We start from the raw sequence: 15,379 nt of genomic DNA on the forward strand, positions 1-15,379 counted from the left end.
AGGTCGACTCTGCAAACACACCCATTTAAAATGTGAAGCGGACAGAAGCCGTTCACAGAAGGGACAGTCGCCGCCACTGAATTAGGGTGGATAGCGCGGAGGCGGAGGTGAAGCCGAAGAAGCCGAAGAAATCTCGGGTTCTGAAACGGGACATCATGCATACCAGGTAAGTTTAATACCACTTGACCACTCTAAAGCAGCGACGATCCGTTTTATCGCGATATCAGTGACGTCGGCACAAGTCATTTATCTGGTAAGATCTCGGAGGTTCAGACCAGGGAGTCGGGGACTATGAACCTGTCATGTCCTGACTGAGGGTTACCAGTCACAAGTCTCTACGGGTCGGCCTGGGGAGTTTTACCGACTCAGTCTGCTATGCATTGGCATGTCTCTGTCAGCCTGTCTTCTTAGCTAGCACATAGAGTTATTGCCTCCAACCGAACTCATTAAGCCAAGACCGTAAAACCACCCCGAGCGGTTTAATCTGTCTGGGCGGGCGGGCACCAAGCCCAGTGCCGTAGTGATACCGGGGAGCTCCCGATGGCATGGTTACCAAGCTAGAGTGAGGGTAAACAGGCATGATCTTCCTGGATCGCCTACACACCGGTTTATTTGCCCTGTGCTTATGTCTGCATGTTCTAGATAAGCTTTTCAGCACTTCTTATTTGTTTCTAGTTGTACCACGACGCGAGTTAGTGTCTGTACTTTACAGTGAAGACAAAATATGTCAAACCTAGCCTGGGAGTACAGGGGCAACGTCTTCCTGACGGGGCAAACTGCAATCGAGGCTATTGCACTGATTTTGTATAACGTCTGGTTTACGGGACTATTTTTCAGACGGATTTGCTTGTTTCAAGATTTTTTTTTACAATTAATCCACTTGCATCTGAGCTATTTTTTCACATTGTTTACGGAGTAAACACTTAACACTCCCACCAACAATTATTTAAATATCTTGCAACATAAACCACCACGCCTGTAGACCAATCCCTAAGTCAGATAGGCTAATGCGTTTGCTCCCCCGGTCCGCATCAAGTTTCTTGCCTATCGTCAGACCTTGGAGCATCCAATCTTGTTTTTTCTTTAAGCTTTGTTGTTTTTAAGAGGCGTTGCCACCATCTTGTAGAACGTGTTAGCGATAACATCTTCTTCGGACATTACTTGCCAAGACGTAAAAAAGAACAGCTAGTCCTGCGTCCATCCAGAACTTTGCCTGTTGTATGATTAGAATATACCGAATACTGCCCGTTAGGAACATCAAATAAACACAGTTGATGTGTTTTAAGTGCGCTGAATATCATTGATTCATAGTAAAACGTGTGCCACAATAGCCTTGGCGATTGGCGATTTCTGCGCGCGTGACTGAAGGAGAGGCGTGGCGACTTGCTGCGTGACAAACGAACTGACGTACTGCGGGCCTGAAAGTTACTGTAACACGTCATCGTCCGCACATCGCGCGCACAAAATCCAACCCTTGGTGCGCAAGCTGCCGCTTTTTCACACTTCATCCTGGTTTCGTAGTCAGTTTTTGAATAGCCCGAAATATTTCGTATGCAGTTTTTGAATTGCCCGAAAATGCCGTTTGAGAATAGTTCACACATTTTGTTTTGATGAGCGATGTTCGGTGGGTTCTTCGGATGATTCGTGTCAAGCCCCGGGCGAACTTAACCCTTGATAAACTGGTTTAGGGTCAAAGTGCGCCAAGATACGACGTGGCGCGTGCAGGGCAGGTGATTTATTGGTCAGAAATTGCCCGTGCAATGGCAGCCAGTGCTAAATTGCTACAGGGTTAACAATCACAAAATACACAACAGATACATATTTGCTCCACACATGCACTTTGTGAAAATGTCGCAAGGGTCTGGGTCCTGGGGCGCCAGCAGATGCGCGTTCGAATTATTCGATGGAAGCCCGTGCAACTCAAAGCGCGGGCAATGTGGTATAGACCGGTCCGGAACACTCGTATCGAATGCGGCATTAGAAAAAACGTTTGAGAATAGTTATTAGTTTTTAAGGGCGATGCTCGGTGGGTTCTTCGGGTGATTCGTGTCAAGCCTCGGGCGAACTACCCTTGATAAAATGATTAAGGGTCAAAGTGCGCCAGGGTACGGCGTGGCTGCCATACGTGGCGCGTGCAGGTCGGGTGTTGTGAGTGAACGTGTAATCTACAAGCAGATGTGTGGTTGCTGTCCTCGAACAAAACATTGTAACAACACCGACCAATTCCAACGTCCGAATCCGTTATTCGAATTTTCGACAGCGGCGCGAACCTGCGCACGTGAAGCGCGTTCGAATCATTCGATGGAAGCCCGGGCAAGACTTCGAAGTCAGGGCAAAAGTAGTATAGTATAGACCGGTCCGGACCACTCGTATCGTATTCTGCATTAGAAAAACCGTTTGAAAATAGTCCACAAATGTTGTTTTTAAGGGCGTTGCTCGATGGGCTCTTAGGATGATTCGTGTCAAGCCCCGGGCGAACTTAACCCTAGAAAAACCGGTTTAGGGTCAAAGTGCGCCAGGGTACGGCGTGGCGCGTGCAGGCCGGGTGTTGTGTGCGAACGTGTAGTCTACACGGTCCCTATCAATCAAACCTATCAATCTTGCAGAAACGACCCAAATTCGACAGAAATTAGAGAAATTACTGACAGGAGCAGCAACTGTAGTCTGCAGCTCTCCTGGCAAATTATTCTCCCCAAAGCCAGTGTGTTAGTCTGGTAGAGACTATTCTAAGGTATAATTTGGCATCGTGTGGCGCAATCGGTAGGGTGTTTCCCCCAAAATCGAGAGGTCTCGGGTTCAAAATCACTGATATGCCCCGATGTTGCATGACTTTACATGACTTTCCTAACTCCACCCAGTGAATGGGTACCTGACCTTGTTTGAGGCAGGTCGTATTGAGGTCACCTGGTGGCACCGAATGGCAGCCGCCCAGACCCTTGCGACAATTCCACAAAGTGCATGTGGGGAGCAAATATGTATCTGTTCTCACACACAACTGTCACACTCATACACTGTCGTCAATGTCACTGTGTGGTACAATTAGGTAGATGGAAATTATGATGAAAAACGAAATGATGCAGGTGACTTTGGTTTGATATTTTGATCGGTTAAATTCTACAATTGGTACCTTCGAAGGCAACACCGTCGCTTATAAATAGTGGTGATGGCATTGCTAGTTTACATAACCACTTTATTAAAGCAATAGAAAGTCTGAAGACATAGGTAAAACAAATAGTCATTAATCCGTACCCCCCTCTCCAGTTTGCTGTCAGTCCTACTGACCATGATCGTCATGGTTACCGGTCATGACCCGACTGAAAAACAACTCCAGGAAGCCGTTGTCATGGCGAGGTTGCAAGTTGCCATGAGTCGGCCATCATCGGCACCGGCCAGGGGTAAGCCGTCTTCTCTGCGACAGGTTTGCGCAAGCAAAACTTGTTATCAAAGTTTCTTCTTCTTCTTTACTGCTTAGCCTCATATCTGAGATTATCCGCAGTTGCTCATGGGTTAGATTCAGCGCAAGTGCCCGGTACAAATAAAACAAAGGGAGGTTTTACCCAAGCCTTGTTGGAAAGGTAACCTGATGCAGCCCAGCCAGTCAAAAAGCGCCGTCACTGTGTCTATAGCCTATAGCGTAGAGCACCACACAGCTGTGGGGGTTCATCCGACTTCTTTATTTTTATTGGAAGAAAGAAATTCCATTTCCCAACTAGGTGTTCCGCCAGTTGGCACCAATCCCGACTCGAACCATTTCATACCTAATCGTTATTCCCACCTCAACCGACTGAAGAATAGATAATTCCCTGATTTCATATCCCAAGGCAAGTTACCAGGGAGACATTTTCAAAACAAAGAAAACGATGCTTTAGATGGTCTTTGATCCTTGCAGAATTGAAATATCCTCATTGTGATATCTGCTCCCTAACCTTTAGTCTGCAGCCAGGGCTGGTCCAAGCACGGTTCTCGCTGCTTCCGAGTTTTCACCGACAAGATGGACTACGCGGGTGCCAGGGCCGCCTGCCGATCCAAGGGGGGCAGTTTAGCCATGCCGAAAGACAAGCCAACCAACGACCTCCTCGTCCGGCTGAGGAACGGAATCAGCCGCAGTGCCTCGGTCTGGATCGGGTTGAACGACATCCAACAAGAGGGCCGGTTCGTCTGGGAGGACGGCCAGATCCTAGGATCCTTTCACGACTGGGCGTCTTCCGAGCCAAACAACCAGCCCGACGGGAACGCAGACTGCGTCTTCATCGAGAAAGCAACAAGCCTTGTATTTGCGATCAAGTGGAGAGATTATGCCTGTAATGGACGTTTCGGGTTCATCTGTGAGAAAGGTGGGGCTGTGTCATCTTCTGGTTGGTTCATGTTAAGTTGGCTGCCGAAAAAGTAGTTTCTTTTGTTCGAGGACCAGGCTGCAAAACGGTGCGTTAAAGTGAAAAAACTTCTTCCTACAAACTTTACATGAAGCAAAAAAAGCTGATTCGCAACCCATGCGCATATGAATATACGCACACGTGTGAAGTGTCATTAAGACTGTATTAACTAAAGGGTAATTTTTGTCATGTTTCAACCCTTCTTAATCAATGGCAAATTCAACAGCTGTAAGAGCTGTAAGCCGAAACTATAGCATACATTGTGTAAAAGACCAAAGAACCTATTTTGTCCTGTAGCTCCCGGTCCCGGTCGTAGCGGGAGTCAGCGCGGGCTCGCTGCCGTGCACCGCTCCAATGCCATGACGGTCGAACTCAGCAAGTGTGCCTCCATCTTGGAGAAGGCGGCGAAGAGTCTCATGACCGGGTAAGTGATCACAGTTCTCACCACAAACCTACCAGCTCAACAACAAACCACTTCTGACCAACCAACCAACCAACCAACCAACCCGCCAACCAACCAACCAACCAACCCGCCAACCAACCAACCAACCAACCAACCCGCCAACCGACCAACCAACCAACCAACCAACCAACCAACCGACCAACCAACCCATGAACCAGCCAACCAACCAACCAATCGAGAAATCTAAAAAATGTTGTTCATTCAATGTTCTTTCTGAATCAATGTCTATAAAGTGCCAAGCAAGTTCCCATTGGCCATGTCGATGTTAATCTGATGTCAATAACCTTTTATTGGGTGGAAGCATAGAATATAAATCAAACAAATCCCGTATTGTTGCAGTGCCGACCACTACAGCCTGGACGCGCTGTCCCGTGTGAGCTCCTCTCACATCGTCGGCGTTTGTCACGGGACAAGGGTGCCAGCGTGTCCTACAACAGCCAGCCCGGAGTTCCGTTCTACAGATGGCCGTTGCAACAACCAGGGTCACCCCCTGTGGGGAAGCACTGAACAGTGCTTGAAAAGACTACTCCCACCACAGTACGACGATGGTATGTGTCTGATTATTGCAGTAGCTCGTGTTGATATTTATTGCTCTGCCTTGAAATCCTGTGGTAGCGTGTGTAGTCCAGTGTTTAGTGACCCTGCCTCTGGACCAAGAGGTCGTAAGTTCGAATCTTCACGCTACTGGAAAGGAGTACAGTACTTGTGATGGGACGTTAAACTGTGGTCCATTGTGAATTGTACGCTATCTGAAAGCGCTAGGAGAACTTACACGGTACAATAAACCTGTAAATACCGTACATAGCAACTGTATTCTCTGTAAAGACCATTTGAACAGTAGCAAAGCTGGATCAATACCACTTTTTTTATTGAATGTCGCAATGATTTGTAATGTTTAATGATTTAACCGCAGGTTTCATGACTCCGCGCACGACCGGCCGGAATCGCACCCCCCCTCCCCAAAGCCCGACAGGTCAGCCTGGTGATGCACGAGGACCTGCGGAAATCCAGCCCTGTCAGCACGCACATGGTCATGCAGTTCGGGCAGTTCCTGGATCACGACATCACCCTCACGCCCAACTTCCAGGAGGAAGGTTCGTTGGATTCATCAACTTTGTTCTAACATTTAAATCGTTGCAAAGAAGCCTCGCGCGGTTCTGCCGCCCTCTGCGAGCTAATTGACCCTCTGCTTCACTCAGGTGACCTTAAGCCCCGATCCCATTTGACGTTGGCGGTTTGCTGCAATCGAGCGATTTGACAGCGCGTTCAACGAATTTCAGTGATAAAAAACTTATCTTTTAACGCTTTTGGTGTTTTTGTATTTCTAGTCATGCTTATACGCTTTGCATGATTTACCCAATACAAAGTCAAGGATAACACAAATCCAATTTAGGACGCAGCGAAGCCGCCAACGTGCCGCGGGTCCAGTGAGAGAGGGCCTTAACTAGTAGCGTGCGTAGTCCAGGGGTTAGCGATCTTATGAATATGGTATGGTATTTACAGGTTCATTGTACCGGGGAAATTCCCCTAGCTCTTTTCGACAAGCACGATGAACAGTAGACAACGGCTTAACGTCCCGTCCTAAGGACTGCAATCTTTTCCGGTAGCGTGCATGTCGGGTGAGCGAGACAGCCGGGATCGAACCCGGGGCGTCTAGTTCCAGAGGCAAGATAGCTAACCCCTGCACTACGCATGCTACTAGTTAAGGCCCTCTCTCACTGGACCCGCGGCACGTTGGTGGCCTCGCTGCGTCCTAAATTGGAGCGCCTGTCTTCTCTCTCACGACCAGTGGAACTAGCTCTTCAGTGAGCTAAACTGGATCGAGATTACTTTTCTTTCTAACGGACACGTGACTTCGGCTATGGGCGAAAGGTGCTTAGAAGTCTCCGTCGAGTTTAGAGATGTTTTGTAGGCCATGATGTATAAGGCCTTAGTAACGTCCCTTTCAAGTAGTTCAAATTGAGTCTTACAGCTGAAATGACAGACCAATCCCATTGCAATGTTTTTAAATCATGACCGAGGTGCCATGCAACAATTATCCATAAATATTGGCTGAACGCTGGTTTATATGGGCAACTACTGCAAACATTTGTCAACAGAGCAAACACGTTACTTACAATGGCCATATTGCCTTATGTTCCACACGTCCACAGGTGTCGACTGTACCTGTGACTCCGTGGACGAACATTGTTTCAACATCCCCGTCCCTTCTGATGACCCTGACTTCAGCGCAAGGCGCTGCTTGGGGTTCGCGCGCTCCCGATCCTGCCCGAACGAAGGGTGCCGCATGGGCCGCCGGCAGCAGCTGAACCAGATCACCGCCTTCGTGGACGCCTCCAACGTCTACGGCTCCTCGGACGAAGAGATGGTGGCGCTCAGAGATAGGGGCGGAGCCGCTGGTAGGTTGCACCTTTTGATAACAGTGCTATTTAGTTCAAGGCTGCCGATGCTTTCAACCAACTCTTCTGACAGTAGAGGTGCCACCTTTGACCGACTTCTGATGTCATCTTTCCAACAGATAGATATCAGAAAGGATCGTCGAAAGTTGGTGATTAGATGACTTGATACATTATAAGAAAGTACAAATATAACCAAGTTGGCGTGTTTCATGTCCATCAGGTGACCAGAAGAGGACAACCTTCCCCGGTCCACGCAGCACCAGTAACTACGCCAGGCTGGGGACGTCACTGTCTCGGGACTTAACGAGCTTTACTCTCTGTCTGCACATGCGCACCGACATGAGCTCCAGCAGCGATTCATCTTTTGTCAGCTACGCCGTAACCCAGCACAACAACGAGCTACTCGTCTTAAATAAAGGAGGGAGCGGGTTTAAAGTAAGTTTACAGTCACGATCTATAGAAAAGCCCTGGTATCTCCTGTCAAAGATCTATTACTTGTAAAGATGGGATAAGCATTGAGCGAGTTGCACGAATTGGTCAATAACTTTTCTTTTGCTGTTCATCATACGTCGCGATCGTCTTCGCTTTATTGCCTGAAGTACAACATAGCCGATCTGGGTGCATATGGAGACACACACTATCCACATAGCTAAAATCAGGAAAAGCTAAGAGTGACGCACAGCGCACAGGAAAAATCGTATCCACAGAGAGGAACTTGTTGAGCTGCTGTGAATTAGGATTTTGCCATGGTCGATACTGACCGACTGATGACGTAAAAAGTCGATGTCCCCAGCTAATAAAACCAACCATGACATTGAGCTATATTCTTTCCAGTTGTTTGTACAAGGTGAGGATGCTGTCATGGGTGCCTTGCCTGTGTGGGATGGCGCGCGGCACGCCATATGTGTTACCTGGCGCGGCAGTGACGGCGCTTGGCAGGTGTACGCTGACGGCGTGCTGAAGACTACCGGCTCGAGGCTCTGTGTCGGAGGAAAGGTGCGCAGCGGTGGCGCGTTCATCCACGCACAGGACCAAGACACAGTCGGGGGAGGATTCGCCGCCAATCAAGCGTTCACCGGAGAACTGTCCCAGGTGAACCTCTGGGACCGCGTGCTGTCTCCAGCTGAGATAGGGGCGGACTGGGCGGCGTTCTGTAATCACCATGGTAACGTGATCGACTGGGCAACGGAAACCATCCAGGTTTCGGGACAGGCCGTCAGCGATCAGTACAGTTGTCCAGTCACCTCGGCACCCGGGTCTGGTGAGTCTCTCAAACTTTTCTTCGGGATATTCTAAGTGTTTAAGGTCATGTGAATTGCCGTTTAACTCTTGCCAGGCTAAAAATTCGTAACATTTGGCAAATTTCTACTATTTGTCAGCAATCCACAAAGTTGGGGATTAGTTAGCCTCTACAAGACTAACCACGCCAGCTATAGGGAGAATATTTGCCAGGGGGAATTGGCCACCAGAGGTAACATTTTCGGGCATGGACTGACTCTACTGGCCAAATTTTGATACCCATGTCCGCGTAAGAAGGCCTGTTGACCTTGTGTTATGACGCACGAGGTCGGATGAACCTGTCGCAAAGGATTGAAAAAAAGGTCTTCGGGCATTTCAACGAACCATCCGTCCGCGGGCCATGATCCGGATACCATTAATAAGACATATCTACCAAGGCGGTCATTCGACTGTGACCCTTTCAACCGCGCTGTCATCGCTCTATTCAGAAGTGTTTTGTTTTTAATCCTACCGTTAAAACCTATATTTGTCATTGAATCTCCCCCTCAGCTTGCCCCAGTGGCTACCAGAGGTATAACGGCATCTGCTACAAGGCATTCAACACCCGAAAGAACTTTCTCGACGCGTCTTCGACATGTGTAGCTGACGGGGGGACCCTCGCTATGCCAAAGGGCGCCCGTACTAACGCTTTCCTGGTCAACCTGAAAAACGCCGTGGATCGGTCCGGCTTGTTCTGGATCGGCTTGGTGGATCAGCACCAGGAGGGGGGCTGGGAGTGGATAGACGGCAGACCTCTTGCGAGCTACAACGCATGGGGCCCGGGAGAACCGAACAACTCTGGCGATGAGGACTGTGCCGAGTTCTTACCTGACAGTCATCCGTCTAAAAAGAACACCTGGAACGATGCACCGTGCTCTAGGGCTGACAGAAAATTCATCTGTCAGAAAATACCTGCAGGTGTGCTACCTTTATGTCTGTCCTTGCCAACCCTTCCATTATATTTCTAATTCGCTGATTCTATGTTGCATTAAGCGGCCTCTGCCTACAGAATGTATCAAGTACAGACACTTCAAATGATATTCCGATTTGTTTTGAAATAGGTTGTCCAGATGGTTACGACTATCACCTACCTACCGGTCGGTGCTACAAGGCCTTCAACGACAGGAAAACCTACAACGCTGCCGCCGCGACCTGTGCTGCAGACGGGGGAACCCTCGCCATGCCTCGTGGCCCCGCCAGCAACAAGTTCCTCATCTACCTGAAGAATGCCGTCGACAACAACGCGGTGTTCCGTTTTGGTCTGACTGATCGCCGCCAGGAGGGAGGTTGGATGTGGGACGATAACGTTGCTCTGGGCAGCTTCAGGGCATGGGGTCCAGGAGAACCCAACAACGCGGGTAACGAGGACTGTGCCGAGTACTCCGCGGGGAGTCATTCGTCCCTCAGCCATAAGAACAGCTGGAACGATGGACCATGTACCAGTGCCGACAGGAAGTTCATCTGTCAAGTCAAGTCATCAGGTCAGGTTCAAATATTGACGTTTGTGATCCATTTCGGAATCTTGAAGAATCATTACCGTGTCAAAACATTGTATTCAATAACGTACCTTGAAATAGCGAAAATACGTCTACGTATACGATATATTCCCGGGACAAACATAATTATCTTAACGTACCTTTTTCATTACGAAATTTTGACAAGGAAATATGATACGATACATTTGCTTCGCAGTCGATGTGTCGCGCAGCAAAAGTTGGTGTGTCGCGCAGCAAAAGTTAGTGTGTCGCGCAGCAAAAGTTGGTGTGTCGCGCAGCAAAAGTTGGTGTGTCGCGTAGGAAAAGTTAGTGTGTCGCGCAGCAAAAGTTAGTGTGTCGCGCAGCAAAAGTTGGTGTGTCGCGTAGGAAAAGTTAGTGTGTCGCGCAGCAAAAGTTGGTGTGTCGCGTAGGAAAAGTTAGTGTGTCGCGCATTGTACCTGTCGGCCACGGTAGAATGTGTCGAAAGCGTGCGCCAGCTGAGGCGCTGTCGAATGTACGAATACCGAATTCGGACGTTGGTATTGCTGTTGTTACAATTTTTGGTTCGAAGACACGCTTTTCGAAACTTCTGGCGCATTTCGCATGTATTGAAATGTGTGTTTTCTCGGGTGGTTATGACATGGATAAGATACAACACGCTCATTTCTGACATTGAGTGGTAGCACATCTGACGTCATGAATCCACGTGTCTGATGTTACTGGGTCAGTCAGTAAATGGTGTGAATGTATATCACTTACTTATGTCGGTAACAAAACTTAACAACGTTATCCACCGACACAGACATTTTTCACTCTAAAGCACACCTGTTATGTTACTTGCAGCGCGCGGTCTGCTGAAGTCCAGACCGAACCCTGCAGACGCTAACAAGAAGGAGTTCCTGCCTGGCCCCATGACAGAGGACTTTGAGTGTGATGAATCTACCGGGCCCGAGACGTGCTCGCAGGCTGGGGACTTCCGTGTGAACGAGCAGCCGGGACTGACCTCCATGCACACCGTCTTCCTGCGGGAACACAACCGGATCGCCAGGCGGCTCTCCGGACTCCTGCCGCGCTGGGACGACGATCGCGTGTTCTTCGAGACCAGGAAGATCGTCGGCGCGCTGATGCAGAAGATCACGTACGGGGAGGACCTTCCGCGCGTTCTCGGACCCGACGCCATGACCAAGTTCCACCTGACCCTCGCCCAGAGCGGGTTCTTCTCCGGGTACGACCCGAGCGTGAACCCCACCATCTCCAACGTCTTCGCCACGGCAGCCTACCGGTTCGGACACAGTCTTGTTCAGGGCCTTTTCCGCCGCCATGATCCGGACTTTAACCCGGGCAGCACATGCCCATTTGAACTGGCATTTAGTTTCTTCAACCCATCCCACATCTTCAACAACGACCAAGGCGGCCCGGACTCCATCCTGCGCGGACTGACGGCCCAGCCCCATCAGGACTTTGACCGGTTCATGGTCTCCGGCCTGACGAAACACCTGTTTGCGGATCCGCCGGGATCACCCGGTCTGGACCTGGCGGCCCTGAACATCCAGCGCGGGAGAGACCACGGACTGCCCGGCTACAACGCCTGGAGGGTGAAGTGCGGGCTGCGCAGAGCGGCGAGGTTTGACGATCTGGCGAGGGAGATCCCTGACGTCACCACACGGCAGAAACTGACGAGCTTGTACAGGTACAGACTAAGATATTTGACTTGGCAAAAGGCATCACTATCTTTTGGTATTTTTTTATTGGCTTTAGGCTAAGCAACCTTTCTCACGCGGCGGACATGATAGAATGAAGACGAGGCCAATGAGGCAAAGAAGCAAAAATAATGTCCAGATTTAGTTTACCTCCTAAATCACATTGAGTTTTGAAATAGGATATCCAAGTATCAATATTACAACTAATGTAATGCACAAAAAAGATGCAGCAATCTAGAGCTTCGTTGACCGATCCCATAGTCTCCGCCCTCCTCTGTCAAAACGTAGAAATGCAAAATAAAAACATAGAAATGCAAATATTTGACGCTCATGCAGCCACTTTCTCATTGGTCGATTCTCTAATTATCAGGTAATCATTGGCTAAACTGCTAATTGTGATTGACAGTTTTCATTCTATCATGTCCGCCGCGTGAGAAAGGTCTATTGGCGTAAGTTACAGCGTGCTTGTCCCTAGCTGAGAGGCATTACTGCACGATTGTTCTTCAATGATCTTCGTTTATTTCGTGGGGTAACGGAAGGTTCATGTTTGCTCACCAGGGCGGTGGTGAATGGCATTTTATAATGCTTTCTCAAGAAAAGAGACGGGGTGACATAAATGCGTTGCATTCTTGTATTGCTTGCAGCCACGTGGACGACATCGACGTGTTCGTGGGGGGTCTTGCTGAGGCGTCCGTGCCGGGAGGAGTCGTGGGACCGACCTTCGCCTGTCTGATCGGCCTGCAGTTCCAGGACCTCCGGAAGGGGGACCGCTTCTGGTTCGAGAACAGCGGCCAGTTCACAGAAGGTCTGTCGACATCTCATGAGTAGATGGTATCAACACCCCGACCAATCCACCTTATTGAAACTCAGATTCGAATCAGCCATGAACCGACAAATCACTTTTTAAGTTGCCTTGTGGCAAAATAAACTCGCCAGTGAGATGTGTGAAGGTGTCAGCTTTTAAAGGATGTTTTCAGATTGACAATTTTGGCAGTTTGGAAATTATAAAAAAATTATTAAAAAAATTACAAGCCGATCACTATGAAACCTTTGAACAAAAGTAGTAGAAACTACTTTGTTTGAAAGGTTTGATCGCGGTCGGCTTGTAAAAAGCGCGATTTGTCGGCTCATGGCTAATTCGAATCTAAGTTTCAAAGAGGTTGATTGGTCGGGGTGATCAAAGGCGTAACACTCCACGCCTCCATTCTGGGCAAGACCAATTCTGCCCCCATAGGGCAGTTGGAGGCCTTTTCAGTTTCCACGCATGTGGAGCAGCTGTATAACGATGAGGGTCTTACATAAGTCGACGTGTCTCAGCAGCATGAGATATTCATTCCCCGTTTCCCTTTTCCCCCAGCTCAACTTGCGGAGATCAGGAGGACCAGCCTGGCCCGGATCCTGTGCGACAACACGGACGGCACGACCCGCATGCAGCCGGACGTCTTCCTGCAGCCCACTCAGCCTGGGAACGAGAGGGTGGCGTGCTCGTCTCTGCCCCAGATGGACCTGACCAAGTGGCGTCAGTGGTAGGTCGGTTTCCTGTACGAAGTGGCCCGTTCGCTTTCCACTTGCAACACAATCTGACCTTCTTCGTCCATATAGCTCCTTCGGCAAATTCACTTTGGCCACTAGAATTGGTACCATTATTTACTCCTAGACTTGGACTGAGACAAAAGCTGCAAATGTTCACATAACCCCCACTATTAGAAACCCTTGACGTATGAACCGGCTGCTCGCACTGTGAGACCATTCCAATGACTGCGCGCTTTTAGGAAAGCAACTGGCCAACGCTGGTCAATTTAGCGTTGGAAATACAACGCATTTATATATTTTTTTAAATCGAAACTCTCGATAAGTACTATGAAATGCACACATCATAAGAAAGTTGCTTTATGGTAAAAAAATCCTTTTCAAATTCCATGTATGTACATCTAATTACAAATTGACACGAAGGGCTCCCAACATAGTGCTATTGAAATATTGAAATTGGCTTTTTGAAATGACCAATGTTACTTACATGTCGATACCGGCTTAGCCATAGTTACAAGTCGCACCTGCAGGGCTGCACGAGTATATATAGAACTTAATAAAGAATGAAAAATTTAATAGATTTGTTAATCAGTATAGTAGCAGTATAGTAGTATCGGTTTAGCAGCATCGGTTTATTGCACAAAGAAGCATATGGTAAGTAGTAGGTGGTAATTTGCGTAATTGTGAGACGTATATCTTTATATTGCGAGTTTTTGCGTTGATAGAAATTGCACATTGAAGTAAATTTCTTTTGGCACGACCACGGTGTTGGTAATTTGCGTAATTGTGAGTTTTTGCGTTGATAGTAAATTTCTTTTGGCACGATCGCGACCACGGTGTTGCCCCCTATCAGCTCCTTCCCCAGGGCCTGACGAACTCTGCCACTGCTCGCCGCATGGTGGGGTAGTTGGCTATGATTACAAAATACGAAACTTAGTACCGTAACTACGTAATATAGATTTAATTACTAAATAAGCTGTGGTTTAATCATATTTGGAATTACAAAGGCTACATTGCTATATATGTTAGAAACAGATTTAGATTTGATAAAAATACATGTTATATACTTTGCCAGAACTACGTACTTAGCTAACTGGTGTTTTTCGTAATTGTAACTTGTAAGGGTAGATCTCTGTATCAAAATAGTTGTGGACTTGAAAAATAGCGAAAGTTAGTCGGCTGAGATTGCCAACTTCATGTACACAAGACTCCACTTACATATCATTGGACAACCTTGGCGGTCATTTGAAGACATTAAAGATCGTTCATCCTCCCAGTAGGTCCGATTCATTACCTCCCATAGCGGCCCTGCCTTTTCCAGCCTGTGAACTCGCTTCTGGCGACGTCACCACCAAAATAGCTTTCAGCCAATCAGAGGCTTGGCTTAAGCTCATCTAGAGTAAAAGCGCAAAAGGACGCTAGGATGCTATCAACCAATCAGGTTACGTCTTACATCGATATCGCTACTTTGGGTTCAGAGCAAAAATAACGGCTGTTTCATGAGCAACTGTCAATAACGTCGCCAGAAGCGAGTTCACAGGCTGGAAAGGGCAGGGCCGCTATGTGCGGTAATGAAACGAGCACATCGGCCCTGCTGGGAGGATGAGATCGTTGGAAATCACTGGAAAACTCTGGGGATCGCAGGGAAACATTGAAGGTCATTTAAAAGACCGTGAAAATCATCGGAACCCCTGGAAATCAGAGTATTCTTACTGAAAGACCGATTGGAAATTTGTTAAATATTTGAACGATCAACAATTCCACATCTGCATGTGGATTCCCTACTGAAACAGATTCAGTCGAACAATCTCAGTGATGTTACCAATGATAACAGCAGAAGAATACTTAATCTCCAAGCATATCTATTGGCGGCTACAAAGACCGTATCGGACTTTTCATCGCCACCGAGGAAAAACTGCCTTTGCCAGTTGGCTACGGTCTTTATAGCCACCGAAAGATCTGCTTGGAAGTTAGAGTTTACTGACAAAAAGTTCAGGAAGGGACCACGTTTGGTAAGAGTGTAATATAGTGAATGACGATGGCTTACTCTCCGCGACAATTATGACTATGTGTATGTTCAGACTATAACTTTACAGCCAACTTTAGGTTTACTAGGCAACAGGCATATCTAAACGTTGAGGCGATCCATTAACCTTAGGTA

General features: G+C 48.1%; 1 protein-coding gene across 1 annotated transcript; it reads left to right on the forward strand.

Annotated features, from left to right (window-relative positions):
- Positions 1-3,936: 3,936 nt before the first annotated feature.
- On the forward strand, positions 3,937-13,218 carry LOC136438300 (uncharacterized). The gene is made up of 13 exons (XM_066433062.1): positions 3,937-4,334; positions 4,671-4,797; positions 5,176-5,384; positions 5,750-5,930; positions 6,165-6,181; positions 6,990-7,235; positions 7,456-7,670; positions 8,070-8,496; positions 9,024-9,431; positions 9,575-9,994; positions 10,832-11,678; positions 12,333-12,493; positions 13,046-13,218. Exons 1-13 carry the CDS (start codon positions 3,992-3,994, stop codon positions 13,216-13,218), a joined length of 3,774 nt encoding a protein of 1,257 aa, XP_066289159.1. The 5' UTR covers positions 3,937-3,991.
- Positions 13,219-15,379: the final 2,161 nt, after the last annotated feature.

The sequence above is a fragment of the Branchiostoma lanceolatum genome, chromosome 7 (assembly GCF_035083965.1).
Source record: "Branchiostoma lanceolatum isolate klBraLanc5 chromosome 7, klBraLanc5.hap2, whole genome shotgun sequence".
NCBI lineage: Eukaryota > Metazoa > Chordata > Leptocardii > Amphioxiformes > Branchiostomatidae > Branchiostoma > Branchiostoma lanceolatum.